This window comes from Acanthisitta chloris, unplaced genomic scaffold, assembly GCF_000695815.1.
Source record: "Acanthisitta chloris isolate BGI_N310 unplaced genomic scaffold, ASM69581v1 scaffold24615, whole genome shotgun sequence".
Classification (NCBI taxonomy): Eukaryota; Metazoa; Chordata; class Aves; order Passeriformes; family Acanthisittidae; genus Acanthisitta; species Acanthisitta chloris.
In genome coordinates, this window is record NW_008673643.1 from 60,850 (window position 1) to 76,250 (window position 15,401).

The 15,401-nt window shown below is 37.5% G+C and overlaps 1 protein-coding gene across 1 annotated transcript in view; it reads left to right on the top strand.

Moving 5' to 3' along the window:
• The window catches only part of PHIP (pleckstrin homology domain interacting protein), a 105,537-nt gene that overhangs the window by 60,795 nt on the left and 29,341 nt on the right, over positions 1 to 15,401 (top strand). The window contains exons 15-20 of the mRNA XM_009075035.1: positions 2,297 to 2,434; positions 3,400 to 3,583; positions 4,686 to 4,809; positions 11,957 to 12,097; positions 12,919 to 12,995; positions 13,704 to 13,935. Of these exons, the coding sequence (XP_009073283.1) occupies positions 2,297 to 2,434; positions 3,400 to 3,583; positions 4,686 to 4,809; positions 11,957 to 12,097; positions 12,919 to 12,995; positions 13,704 to 13,935 (896 nt within the window). The remainder of the gene's footprint in view (positions 1 to 2,296; positions 2,435 to 3,399; positions 3,584 to 4,685; positions 4,810 to 11,956; positions 12,098 to 12,918; positions 12,996 to 13,703; positions 13,936 to 15,401) is intronic.

Consider the following 15,401-nt stretch of genomic DNA (forward strand, 5'->3'; position numbering starts at 1 on the left):
ATGTGAAAACTCAGTGTGGCTGTAAATAGTGGTTTATATGTACAGGATGCTTAAGCCTGTGGTGTGTCAGATGTTCCAGGAAGGTTTAACTGACAGTGTTTTTCCCAAAAGATCTCTTTATCCTTATTTGTAGACCTCAGGATTATAAACCACTGAATACTCAAAAAATTGGAAGGAGGATTTCCATATTTCCTCCAATATTACCAGAAGAAATGCTATTTGAGAAACAACTGTAAGAAGGGAAAAATAATTTATGGTGAATCTATGCTATGTTTTCTCTCTAAACCTTTTAGCTAGTGGCTTTGAAGCCAAATTTGATTTCTAAGGACGAACGTGATTTTACTTCTTTGTTACAGTCACAGTGTGGATCCACCACATTCTGAAATTCTCCAGATTTGAAAATGTCCTGGGCACATTCTCCTATATAATACCTTGAAACAAGTCAGACTTTGCACACAGATCCAACAAAATTAAATTTAATGGTGTGTCTGCATGACACATGAATGCCTATAGGAAGATGATGTCCATAGCATTTTGCTTAACAGCAGGAAGCCATCAACCAGCCTGACAGAGATTATGGAGAGACACAAGACATTTTTCTACCTCTTCACATTTTAGCATCAATATATGCAGTCTTACACACAGCTAAACTGTGTTTATGTATTTTATATTTTCCCTTCCACTAAGAAAGCTCCTTTTCTTTCTGAAGCTTCGTTGTAGGACTTAATGGATCTCCATCAGAGCAGTGACCATTTATTTCTTGTCAAGTTTCCTGTAGGGGCTTGTAAGAGTAGGGGGAGTTCAGATAGTCATGCTTGACTTACAGCTTAGATGTACATGAAGCTTCTTTAAACCAGATCTTTTGAAAAAATCAAGTATATACAAGTGTCTTTATTTTTTCATTTAAATATAAACCACTTGCTGTTATTTGTGAAGGCATAGTCTCACATAAAAACATTCATTTTGTTTAGGTAGCAGTTTCCTTAAAGACCATATGTGAGTTATTGGCAGTCATTATTTTCAGCAGACAGTGTGTCTGCTCACGAGATCAGCAAATTAATCTGCATGAGTCAGAAAACATCCAGTTGTGGTTACACCAGGGCTCATTCCATGATTCCAAGGTTCTGCTTTGGGGAAGTTGACTTCAATCACCTTGAAAGCCTGAGAACACTATCTTAAATGTTCGAGTTTTTCTGCATACTGTTAAGAGATGGCTGCTTCTGTGCAGCCACATAATCACAGCTCTTCATGTCATAGCACAATTACTGTAATATCTTGTCTTTGATCCTGCAAAGTGCAGTTTATACTGTGATATTTCCTTGGACTCAGGATGCAAAAATAATTTCTGTAGGTTTTTTCTTTGAACTTTGTCATCCTTCATTACAAAGTTAGAATAATAGATCAAAAAAAAAAAACCAAAGTTGTGCAAGTTCTGCTTTTCTTGACCAGAGCTTCCCATCACTCCACCATCTCACTGTTCTGTATGGAAGTGTTTGACTTCCTTTTCAAATCAGTACTGTAGTCCTTGCTTTTTTATCCATATCTCTCTAATCCTTTTTTTGTGACCATTGTGAGTATGAAAACAGGTTTTGTGTTATGCTTAACATGCTGTGTATTTTGCTTGTTCCACAGAAACAGTACTAGTAATGACCTTGTAACCACTTCAGTGAGAACTGTTTCCTGTCCGCTATTCAAGATACCTACCCAAAAGGAGGTTTCTTGGCTGTTTTACATACCAAAGAAAACTAACATTACTTAACCTGTGTGGTCATTATGCCTATGTGGAGCTCAATCAAGCATCTTTTACTGCTTGGTTTTCTACAGTGTAGATAATTATTTTCTAATTCAGTTAGACCTTCTTGATGTAGTTCTTTCATTGAAGTTTATAAAGTGTTTTATGCTGCATTTGAGGCAGGCTAAGCATGTATTTGAACAAACAGTTGTATTAAGCTTCTGTGACTCGCTGGCACTTGATCAAATTTAAATCTGTATTAGGAGTGACATGTGATCATCTTGATCCTGCTCCAGAAAATACGATGCTCACTATTTGTCTGTTAAAAAAAGTCTTGTTACAAAGTAAGCATTAGCCCATACTTACACATGCGATGATTCACTGCACTTGTAAGTTTCAGAGCTAAAATGCCTTTATTCTTTCAATTAAAAATAAACCACTTGCTCTTAGTTGTGAAGACATAATGTCACTTCAACACTCATTTTGTTTAGGTATGCTGCTTGTAGCATTCAGTTCTTCAAATTAACATTTGTCTGTTGTTGTCCTGTATGTTTTACTTCACAGGATTGAATCAAGTTCTTAGTCAGCAAGCAAACCAAGAAGTGAGTCCGTTGGATAGCATGATTCAAAGGTTCAAGCAGGAGCAGGACCAGAGACGTTCTGTGGAGGCAGGAACCAGTAGTACCAGCCGCATCAGCAGAGGTAGATGACTGGGTGATGGGTGTTGTGGCTGAGGGCTGGAAAACATAAATCACATTACTGTGTATGGTTTGTGCATTTTGTTGAGCTACTGGAAAGGGGATGTTTGAAAAACATAAATCGCATTACTGTGTATGGTTTGTGCGTTTTGTTGAGCTACTGGAAAGGGGATGTGGAGCCGAAGAAAATAATACAGCTTTCTCATCGTTTTTTACCTTCCTGCAAAATGTTGGGAAAAGAAAATAATACAGCTTTCCCATAATTTTTTACCTTCCTGCAAAATGTTGGGATTCTTAGCATTACAAATCTGTCTTTGTTATTGTCTGCTCACTCGGGAAATTGCAGCAGCTGCATTCCCTTGGAAGTAACTGCCCAACTGTTTCATCTGGAATTGGCCATCTACTTGTTTGAAATCTGACTTCCCTCATGAGGATACAGGAGGGAGACCATTGCGGTTTTTTTACTGTAAAGTCTACAGCTTGATTCATAATATTTTCCAGTGTTGTGGTTTCATTTTTTTTTTCTTTGAAGGTGGAAGAGTGTTTAAGGAGCTTCATTTTTTTTCCTTTGAAGGTGGAAGAGTGTTTAAGGAGCACAGTGATTTAGTGAGATAGCTCACTGCTTTACAATACAGATCTAGGGGGCAGTAGCAATAGTTAGCTTTGCATAAATGCTTTCAAAAGCATTTTTAAAGAAGAACAAACATTTGCTTCACTTGAGATTGTTGATACATCTGCTCCTTTTCAATGTGAGGTTTTAAAGAGTACTACAGCCCAGTAGCTGTTTGTGTCTGTGTTGTGGTGACTGTAGAAACTGCTGAAATAGTTAATTCAGTTAATACCATTTCTTTTGAACTAATAAATCAGGTGAAGTTATTTTTTTTTCCCCTTTAATTTTGAATTTTTCTTTTTATATACTTACCTAAGAATTTCAGATCAAGTACAACTATTGCTTTTTTGACTTTTTAGGGTCTGTAAGTTCTACCTCAGAAGTACATTCACCACCAAATATAGGATTGAGACGCAGTGGACAGATCGAAGGTGTGCGTCAGATGCACAGCAATGCACCAAGAAGTGAAATAGCCACTGAGAGGGACCTGGTGGCTTGGAGTCGCAGGGTTGTGGTGCCTGAACTATCTTCTGGTGTGGCCAGGTAAGTGTAGGCCAAGGCTGCAGTGAATTTTAGTTTGGTGAACTTCATTAAGTTAAATAGTGTTGGAATTCACATTGTCACAGGATTATTTGTGTGGTATTTATTTATTTTGTCATCTCAAATATCTGAAATATCAAATATTTGAAATGACTTGTTTGCATATCACTTGAAAACTCTTTGTATTATAGAAGGATTGGGAATAAAAACTGGCCATTTAACGAATGGCACGGTAATTGAACTTGTATAGACAATGGAATCTATTTGCCTCATTGTCTTCTGATTTGTAGCATAAGATTACATGTGTTAACTCCTTTTATTCCTGTCATCACACGGTATTTCACAGCTAGAACACTGACCTAATCCTTTAGGTGCCTGAGGTGAATTTTGGTTTTCAAACTGGAACTTTATTTTGTTCAGTAATTAACTCTTGTGATGAATACTTAAATCAGTAATTATAGAATCACAGAATTTAAGGGTTGGAATGGACCTTACAGATCATCCAGTCCCAACCCTCCTGCCATGGGCAGGGACATCTCCTCACTAGATCAGGCTGCCTGGCCTTGAACAGCACCAGGGTCAGGGCAGCCACCACGTCCCTGGGCAACCTGGGCCAGTGTCTCACCACCCTCACAGGAAAAAACTTTATCCTAATATCTAGCCTAAACTTCTCTTTCCGCTTGAACCCATTACCCCTTGTCCTGTCACTGCAGTTCCTAACACAGAGTCCCTCTCCAGCTCCTTGTAGGCCCTTCAGATATTGAAAAGTTGCTCTGAGGTCTCCACACAGTCTTCTCTTCTCCAGGCTGAACAGCCCCAACTTCCTCAGCCTGTCCTCATAGGGGAGATGCTCCAGTCCTCTTATCAATTTCGTGGCCTCCTCTGGACTTACTGCTGCAGTCAAACAGAAACTTCTCTAGTATAATAAAAGAAGATAAAAATCTTTGCTCAGAAAAGCTAATTTTGAAGCCATAATTCTAACTGTAAAGAGAACCACTATTCAAAGGATGTTCTAAATATTGAGTGTTTATTCCTTGATTTGGAATAAGTCCTCTCAGTTGTAGTAATTACCTTTAAAGTTAACATCTCAGTTTTCTCTTTTCAGTAGGCAGGAAGAATGGAGAACAGCAAAGGGAGAAGAAGAAATAAGGGTGTATCGATCAGAAGAGAAAAGAAAACATGTAATGAGTCACATTCCAAGAGAAAGCAAAATACCTACTTTCACTAAGGTAAGTAGTCACCTGTCCTTTATCATGGAAAGAAGCATAAAATTTGACTCTGTGTGTTAGGCCACATAAATTTACATTACAGTTTTAAACCAGGGGTATAGCTGTTTGTTTCCCTCCCCAGAATAAGGAAGCAGGTCTGTACTGATGTTTCACTGTGATCTGAATAAACAACAGGGATTGCTTTCAGAACTCCCTGGGAAGGGGGAGAAGCCCTGCAAATCTGGTGTTAGAGACACGATTTGCTGTAGGGAGTCTGTCACTATTAATCAATACATCCTGCTGCTGCTGTCTCCTGTTTGACATACTCTTCTGGGAAAAGGTTCTGTTAAAGCTCTAGTCACAGTTCTTAACCTTAACACAATAATTACATCTCCAAATACAGAGCTGGATATTTTCTCTCATGGTACCTTAATAATCATATAGTGGGTTTGTAGGGGATATTTCTAAATCATGCTCCTTGCTGGAACTTAAGTACATTTTTCAGAAAAGAGGAAAACTTGATAAATGAAGGAGAAGGGAAAAAGTTCTGATAAAAATGAAATTGTCATTTTTCATATAATTTTTTCTATTTGTTTTTCATATAAATTGCAAAAAAAATTTGTCCTTTTGAGTGTAAAAATATTGAGGGATATATATTCTATGTATGCAAAAATAAATTTATGTCTTGTTTGTTAGAAATCATTTTTATCTATGCATTGCACATGCTTATCTGCTGTTCTGGCTAAATAACCAACTATGGTTTTGTAATAAAGTAACTTTTCAGCAACTGTAAAGAGAAGCCATGCTTTGGGTTTTGTGGTACACTTAATATAGGTGAGACTTTTTACCTTTAATCAAAAGCTTGGTAAAATACATGCCCTTAAGAATGCTTGCAAGTTGTCCATGGAAAAATGAAAATTGCTTAGAGGGTATAAGGTGGAAACATGAAGAAATGAAATCTAAAGAACAAGTATGCGAAGTGCAGCTCTTGACTTTATCATAGAGTACCACACCTAATGCCTGAGCTGTTTATTATTTGCTTTCTTGGGAAGGAAGGGACTGAGGTTGAAAGCAACCAGTAAATAAGTAAATTTCAGATGCTTTGTAGTGATACTGTATTTTTGGGATTTTAATGCTGAACGAATTTTGTATACATGCAAAGAGTAAATTTGAGATGGGCAAGTTTATACTTGATATGAAATTTGAGTATTCAACTTTGCTAGTTTTTTCATACCCAGCAAAGCAAAGATGTCCAAAGAAGTGATGGGAACACTTCCCCACCCATGAACTTCCCCATAATAATTTTCAATATCTTTATTAAATTCATTATTTTTTCCTTGAATTTCTTTCTTGTATTAAAATTTGAGTACATTGCTGTCTTAAACGTACTGATGCCTAATTTCAATGCTGCAGTCACCAACATTGTGTGTTTGCTGAAGATAAAGTGAACAAATAATTTTTTTCAGTGTATCTCCAGTTTTTGTACAGAGAGGGAAGAAGCTCTATGCCACATAGCAGGGCTCATTAATGAAATACCAGTACATCAGAAATCTCTGTAGCTCTTATTTTTCTCTTGGGCATAATAGGAAATGGACCTCAAAAATTCAGATCTTAGCCAAGTTATTTCTTGTCTTGAGGGGATATTATTTGGTGCTGAATTTTAGACTCTTTTAGTTTAATTAAACAATTGCACTGCTCAAGGGTTTCTATTTTTTTTTCCACTTCTCTTTAGCTACAGCCTAGTCAGAAGATCCTCCTGATAATGTGAATTGCTTCCAACTTACCCTTAGATTTTTCATTGGGTTACTGTTTTCCTAACATATAACTAGGACACAAAAATTTACGGAGTACGCTCCTGGTCCAACATTTTGGTTTAAGTAATTACTTTTATTATATCTTTGAAAGGAAGAAACTTAATGCAAATGTTTTGAAAGTCTTATTGCAGAGAGATTATTTTTTTTAGTCTCCAAACTGTAAAAGTAGTACTGGATCCTTTGAGCCCCCTATTTTCATTGCAAATATTTATGCCCTTAAAATCCTTCAGAACGACTGCTACTTTAGGAATACCTTTCTTAATTTTCATATATTTACCCCTGGAGGGTCTGTGATCTGAATTCTGGATGCTTAGAATGTGGTGGAGAGATAACTTGGTAAATCCTTTAATCACTTTCCACCTTTGTTCTGAGGAAATACGTTGAAAACAGTCCTGGTCTTTTTGTTGAGTATGTCAGAGAATTTTCTGCATATAAATTACTGCTGAATTCAGTAACACTTGGAGAACATTTAAATAAAACCTTCTTAAACCCTAGTGGATACTTTTTTTATGTCATCTTGGGACAAAAAGCTCATATTCTTCCATAGTTGATTCTACATTAAATATGTGTCTTTTTGGAGGACTTGGATTGCTGAGAAGTAGACTAATTCAAATCTCTTGAGAAAAATCTCAGTGGGATTCAGAAATGAGTAGATATCACATGGGCTTTAAATAAGCAATTTTGCAAGCAGAAAAAGGTGTTTGATCTCAAGTGATTCAGTCTCCCAATTAAATAAACTGCTCAGATTTTAGTGATGATTGTTGTTGCTTATAGTATGAGCAACACTTCTGCTCAGCAGTGTCTGAACAGTAGGAACAGTGAATTGGAATTGCTGTCTGTAGTGTCCATAATAAAATCAAGTCAGCACCTGGGAAGAGAACAAGACTGACTGCAATCCAAAATCTGTAGTGTGGTATTTTTAGGTCTGTTTTAAACAGAAATTAGTAGGTTCATTATAGTGGCTCTTCTGTTGCTGTGACTGATTTTAAATGCAAGCTGTGTTAGGCTGAAGATGGAACTGCAAAGTATGATGTAAATTTCTCTTTCCTTGAGAACATCAGTAGGTTTTGCTACTGGTACCATGTAATTTATATTACAGTACTGTTGCAGGACTGCAGTCCTTTTGTATTGCAGAGTGAATTCTCAGAGGTTTAATGAGAGAATTTATGGTCTCAAGGAGATAGGGAACACCTACAACAAAATAAAGGGTAAAACATTATCTTCTAGTAATCTCTGGACCTAAGAATTACTGCACCAAGAATTCTAGAAAGAACCTCATTCTGCAGAACTCTCAGCTGCTCTGGGAACAGACTAAACAAGGCTTGTATTAAAACATTTGTCCTCACATGCAAATTCAGTTGCATTCATAACAGTAGCAAATACTAATTTTTTATCAACTTTTGCAGTTTATAATTTCTATTTATATAATACTGAAAAAATATGTTTCCTGTTTCTTTCTAACTGAAAGAAGTCAAAAACACAGAACTTAAAATGAAAAGGGAAGTGAGAACAAATGGTAGCATTTCAGATTAGAAGCTAAAGTGTAGGTCAATAAGGAGGATCACAGAGCAGCTGTAATTACATTTGGAGGAGATTCCAAAGTCCTATTACTGATTTTTTTAGTCCAGGGTCATTGTAGGGTGTGTTAAAAGTAGTACAGAATTATAACTCAGCCTTTCTTCTTTAACAATGTCTGCAATTTAGATGGAAGTCACATAAGCATTCTGCTATTTTAGAGTTAGAAAGCTTACATTTCTTTTTGACACAGGTCATACTGAGAAGTGTTTGTATGTGATTGCTTGAGGGACTAATGGAGTTGTGCTGGAGAACCTAAAAGCTTCAATATATTGACCTGAATAGTATTTAGTAAAGAGCATTTAGTATCACTGACCTGCATGCTGAATGAAGAACTCTTTTGACTTTCAAAGTCATTGGTGAGGATTATTATTAAACAAAAACACTAAAAACCAAACAGAAAAATGCTTAAACCCCAAAACATTAATGAAAGAGGATAGAATGGCATTTTTGCATTTTCAAAGTTGAACTGTATTTCAAATTATTTGTTTTCAGGTGCAGATGGGAAGTGAGATGAATAACAGGCTTAGGTAAATGTTCCCAGTCCAAGTAGTTAGAGTATTAGTTTATTAAACCACTGGGATTAGAGCATTTTGATGAATATTTAAGAGTGTGAAATTTGTGTACACTAGAGGGTTGATGTGATGTGTGCCCTAGTAAAGTGAGACAAAAATGGAAATATTTCTAAGTATCGTTAAGTGGAACTTCTAAGCCAAAATTTAAAGGGATTAAGATGGGAGATTGTTATGCATGGACAAAATTAGGCATAGGCCTGTGTTGTGACAGGTGCAGATAACTGTATTGTGAACTAACTGAACCCAGGGAGGAAAATGTGTGCTCTGTTTTGCTGAAGGTGACTTAGCTGTGTTCTTCAGAAATAGTAGTTTTTCTACTTATATGTTATTTAAACCCTGTTTCTAGTTAAATCAGCAAGATGTTAAGACAAAAATAATCTAAAACTCCAGAGACTAAGTGCTTAGTGTGTGTTATCTTCACTGCTTTTGGAACAGCTCTTCCTAATTGCTTATGTACATGTGATGTGGTAGGAGTGAAAACTAAGTAATTACGAGCACTGATTCAGATGAGAATATGAAAGAATGTTCTTTAGCCAAAGGGAAAATGTCAGGACAAGGACTACTGTGAACTATTTAGTGTTGGGGTTCTGACACTGGACGTACACTTGTGCCTTGTCCCTATGAAGCATTCTAATACAGGTTAGTGCCTGTCGTCTTAAGGAAGGAGGAACCATTTTCAGATAAAAAATTAGATACTGCTGGTTAAGAAATACGATGAAATTGCTACAGCCAAAGCTTCCCAAAATTGTTCCAGCCCTCTATGGAACTGCAGCAAAGCTGTGCTTCCTGGTGCTGTCAGGATCACAAGGACAGCAGAATGCAGTGGTCTGCGTTGTCATGATCCCACTGGGTTTCCACTGCCTCTTTCACAAGTGGTGTTGCCAAGAGCCCCAGCAGTGTCCAGTATCCCTCTGAAAACACAGGAAATGCCATCATTTTTATTTTGCAGAAAAGCTGTTCTGACAGCAGCTATAAATTCTAGGGTGTCTATAGATGTGCACTGATATTGACTGGAGCCTTGGATAAGATACAAGGTACTTGTCAGCATATATGTTCACCAAAATGTATTGAGAAAGAAAGTGATGATTGAAGCTCAAATCATAGGTTATCTTCACTTTATTTCTCAGCCTACTGTTAGTGTTGAGAGTCCAATTTTGAGCTCCTCTTTAGGATATGTACTGGGGGGGAATCAGCTGTGTTTCCTCTGTCATTGTTGAACATGCTGGTGATAGATTCCATTTTTGTCAAACAAAATTCTAATACTGTATAGTCAAACCTTCACATTTGACCTCACTCCTCCCCCAAAGAAATAAAATTCTGCCTGACCTGCAGCTTCTCATCAGATTTTGCAGAGCTGTGTTGAATAGCAGTGATGTTAAGATACTTTTTTTTTTTTTTTTTTTGCAAGATGTGGCAGTTGTATACCTTAAAGCCTCTTTTCTCCTCCCTTCTTGAGCAGTGGAACTGGACAAGGTCACAACTAGAGATCCTCTCCAGCTTCAGTCATTCTGTCATTCTGTTACTTATGGTTTGTTTTTTTTCCTGTTTTTCCTCTGTTCTTGTTTTGACACTGCATCTTCCCAAAGGAGTTTGTTACCCTTTAGCATCATTATAACCCAGTATTTATACAGTGATATTACTTCTTTCCATGAAGGAATGATTGGGGCAGGTTGGGGGCAGGAGTGGGTTTTTTTCCCCCTCAGGCTTTGAACAGCCAAAAGAAAAGAACTCTTCTAAAACCAAAGAGTGCTTCAGTTCAGCCAAGTGCTTCAGTTTTCCAAGAATCTGTAGTTCTATTTAAGTAGGGAAAAGCTATGTATAGAATAACCATTTGAGAAACCTCACCTCTGAAGAGAAATGGGGAGGTAAATTTTTAGCACTTTGGGTTTGAGAGAAGACATGAACATTGCAGTCAAGCTGTAATGTAGCTCCTGCAAAATGCATCTTCATTATTGTAAAGGGTACTTGGCTAAATTGTTTCATTGGGCTTGAATGATTCCATTCTGTTGTCCATGCTTCTTCCTCATGCTGTGTTTCATGATGCTAAAAGCCAGATGGGCTTTATGGAAAAGTCACAATTCAGTATCAGAAACAAGTTACTATAATGCTGTCTTTTGTGGCCTCTCTGCTTCAGCAATGAATCTTGAGAGCTTGAGAAGAAGGGAGCAGCCCCAGAAGGCTGTGATGGGCTCAGGCACTGGGCTTAGGGCTGCCTCAGAGCTGTTTTGGGTCAGGTCAGGGCAGCTTGAAGAGGTCTGGTATGTGCTGCCAGTTTGAATCCAGAAGGAGGAGTGCCCCAGGTCTCAAAAGTCTTGGGCAATGTTAAATGCTGATTGCTGAGCAGTCCCATTCCAAGTGTCTCTGGGAGCTGTGCTGTCAGTGGTAGCTTCCCCAGCTAGACAGAACAACAGAAGCACAGTGAGTACTGTGTTCGCTGAATAGAGCACAGAGGAGTTTGTGTTGGTCCTGTGTGCTTCGAAGGAATGCAATTGTACAGAGTGCTGTGCTGGCCTACCCCACTGAACTGTTGTTGTCACGCTTGCAGAAGGTGTGTATCTTCTAACAAGGAGGGTAGGAGAAAAACTCCAGTAGCTAGAGTTCTGCATTTTAATGAGAAACATGGCTAAGGAAAGCCAAATATTAGGTACTTCGGTTAGCCAAGTTTTGGTACAGCTTTCACTGTAAAAAGTGGGGCTTATTTTCCCCAACAAGAAAATGTAACTTCATGAACTGACTTTCCTCATACATGACAGAAAAGATATAATTTTTCCTACAAAAGGAAAAAAATCCAAGAGGACTAGGTACAAGCAATGTGCTCTACTAGAAGGCTCTGATAATGTTAGTGCCTTTCTGTGTTTTGCTCTAGTTCTGCTTTCTTAATCTCTGGCACTGTTTTTGTAAGAGTTCCCTGTCCTCTGATGGCCATTTTTAGTGTAATTCTGAGCTGTTACAAGTTCTTAGCAGCTTGTCAGTATTGTGTCTGGGATGAAATTTTAATTATTTCCAGAATATACTGAACTTCTTCATGCTTATATTAAACTCTGTGCATGTGGAGTGTTTTCTTCAGCAGCTCTTTAGTTTTGGACTTCCTGCTTTTTGCTACTGCAAAAATTGCTCCCTGGAATACTATTAATAAAGAAAATGCTGTGTATTAATAAAATGTATACTAAAAAATAATGTATTTTGACTTTTGTGTCTTCACAGAACCATTCTCATGATAACCTGTTAGACACTAGTGACTCAAAAAAGCAACAAGCAAATCAGCACAACTACCGTACAAGATATGCAGTAGAAGAAACTGCAAGACCTGCTGAAGAGTTGGAAAATGGACACAGTTCCTCAGATGTAAGATTTAATTTTGTAATTCCTACTCCACTAAGCTCTTGCTTCAGCTGATTAAACATTATTTCTAGTGGAAACTTAAGTTATATTTTTCACTGTGCATTTCCTTTCACCTCTTTGAAAAAGGATATTGGATCAGGTTTTCACATGCTGTTGTATGTGCTTATTTTATACTAAAAAGGAATAGACAAAAGGAAGAAGTGCTCATTTGTAAGGGCATATTGCCAAGTATATGTATGGAATGGTAAATCTTCCCTATATTTGTAACCCTAATCAGCATGGCCATATGGCCTAGCAGTGTGGTCACCAACACTAGGTGACCCTGTTTGAGCAGGGAGGTCAGATAATATGACCTCCAGAAGTCTCTGCTTCTGTAGCTACAGTAGAGAAAGTATTGATAAGAGTACATAAAGTTCAAACTGGGTTTCTGTTTGATCTTGAAAAGATGTGGAAATGCTACACTAAAAGCACTTGAAATTATTTTTGGCATGGTAAACTAGCTTTTTAAAATTGAGAAACACTCAGGTCTTGCTGATTCTGTGTTAAAAAGGTGTTCCTCTGCCTCATGTCTGTCCAGGCATAGTTACCTTCATGCTTCTTTTCATTTAAGTAAGGGCACTAAAGTAAAGGTCCTTCTGCAAACTAAAATGCCTTTTTAACAAGATATAGCTTTTATAATGTCATATGTATATAATGCATATAAAGCCTAGAAAAGTTTTAGTTGTATTGTCATGTATTATGACTTAATTGAGTTCCAAAGAAAATGTCTTTTTTCTCTGCCTCCCCCTCTGCTCCTCCCCAATGCCCTCTGCCCTCCTCGTTAGGAAGGGGAAGTAGTTGTTGCCAGTGGTGGAACATCAGAAGATGATGAAAGAGCATGGCACAGTGATGGCAGTTCTAGGTAAGTGACAGTATACCTTACACAGAAAATTCCCGCTGATAAATAAGTTTCTCTGTAAACAGTTAACGAGTAGTAATTAAAACTTGTGCAGATTCAGAAGAAAAGGTGAACAAGAACTTAAGGCTTTCAAGATTTAGTTTTCAGTCATATTGCTAACTAAAATTTAGGGAAGATTTTGTGCTTGTTTGCCAAAAGCAGAATTGTTTTCAAGTGTCTTTGCCAGAGGGTAATTTTGTTCAGGCACATGCATACTTGAGGCATCTGGTAACAGTTCCCTCTGGCTGGCTGGCTGAGCTGTGCTACCCTTGGGTTGAAATTAGGGAGCAAAGATTGAGGTGGCTTCACCCATCCTGTGGGTTTTTTGTTCAGAGCTATTCCAAACCAGAAGTCCTGAAAACAATATCCTGACTTCAACATGTATCATGTTGAATTGACTGAGTAAGCAATGGATTTACTACTAGGGATGCTATAAGTTAAACTTCTTGCAAGACTGAACAATGTCAGGGCTTTTGGTTTGCTACCATTTACATTGTAGCTGGGATATAGGGTTTTAAGCATTAGGGGTTTAACTATTAAAATAGAGTAGTTACCTAGACTGTTAACTGTAATCTTGGGTTGGGTTATATTATGTAATCCAGTGCACTCTAAATTGTTTTTTAACTTTTAGCTTTTATTTTCTTTTTTTCCTTTGGTACACTGTACACATAGTGACTATTCTAGTGATTATTCTGACTGGACAGCAGATGCAGGAATCAATTTGCAACCACCAAAGAAAATTCCTAAAATTAAAACAAAGAAAGCAGAAAGTAGTTCAGAGGATGAAGAAGGACCTGAAAAACAAAGGAAGCAAATTAAAAAGGAAAGGAAAAAGGGTATTGAAGAGAAAGATGGACCGTCAACATCACCAAAGAAGAGGAAACCCAAAGAGAGAAAACAAAAGGTTAGATGTTTTGTATGTGTTAGAGATTGCTCATTCTTACTGACTTAGAAATAATTGGATGAATTATTCAGTTACATACACAACTTAATATTGTCTAATTTTAAAACACATCATGACTTTTATTCATAACATGATAATTAATGACTCTTGTAAGTCAAATGATAGATTGCTGTAATGATATACTTTCTAAATATGATGTGTTTCACTTAAGGAACACTTTTAATATCCTTGTCACCATCTTTTCTCGCACCAGAAACTTCCTTTCTGTGCATGTGTTGGAGTGTTGGTATAATGTGCCAGTATTTTTTCAGCTGTGCTGACTTGTCTCCCCACATAAGTGCAATTTCTTTTAGGTCCCCACAGTCGTGTGACTTTTTGTATCAGTCCCATGATATATGATATTTGCATTATGCTTGGCACTACACCTCCATGAAGGGCAATATCACTTGATCAGAGTTTTGTTGTCTCTGTTTTGTTTGCTTTCTAATATGTCATTCCAGTGTAGATCAGTACATGGAAGTTTTCAGTGACTTTTGTGATTTTTTTTTTTCCGGTGTGTTTTTTGAGGAGTTGTTTTGTTTTTAATTATTAGATCTGAAAACTTCCTTCTTCACAGAGACCAGAAGTGATCTGTCTGGTAGATGCTATTTGCTTTTGTATACTCAGAGAATCAGTTTTTGCAATACCCAAGGAGACCAATTGTTTCATCTAAGTAACTAAACTGTATTTTGTTAATTAATAAGATTAGGAGTCCTCAGCATTCCTTGAGATGATTATTTCAGTGTTTTGGCCCTCCTGGAAGGTAGCCTGACAAACCAGCTGTACTAACATGCAGCTTGTCATAGTGTCAGATTTACTGGAGGATGTTACATGGTAGTCTTTGCTCTTTGATTAGGCTGCTTTTTGTTTATTGGTACTGCCAATGCTAATAGTGTATTGGTATTTAGACAGTCTGAAAACAGAAGGAGGTATCAGAAGAAAGAAGAAAGTGAAAGACCATAAAAATAGCTAGTGGGGTTTAAAGATTTAAACCTCTAATTTAGCTCTTTATTAGCAAATGAAGGACTGGTTGACAGCCTAGTGTTTCCACTTAAAGCTGAACTGAGTGTTTTGGGAATCTTGCACCCATTTTGTTCCAGGTTATTGAGATGCAGGAGGTCTTTGTAATGCCCTGGTCCACTTGGTGGGTTTAGGGGAAGGTAATTTTGGGTTACTCTGGGTCCTGCATGGGAGAGATAATGCAATTCTCAGGAGGGTCAGCAAGAAATAATTCTCTCGCCCTGTTCCCCCCACTGCTTTCCCACCTGGTTGTTTTGAGCCAGGCAGCCTTTCCTGTGGTCTCTGACAGTCTTTGATTCAAAAAATATCAGATATTTCCAATTTTTAAGGATGACCTGCTCCTTCCTCAAGTCCCAAGAACATATTAGGCTGGAAGGAATTGCAGAAAATCGTCCCTCTTTCTTCTT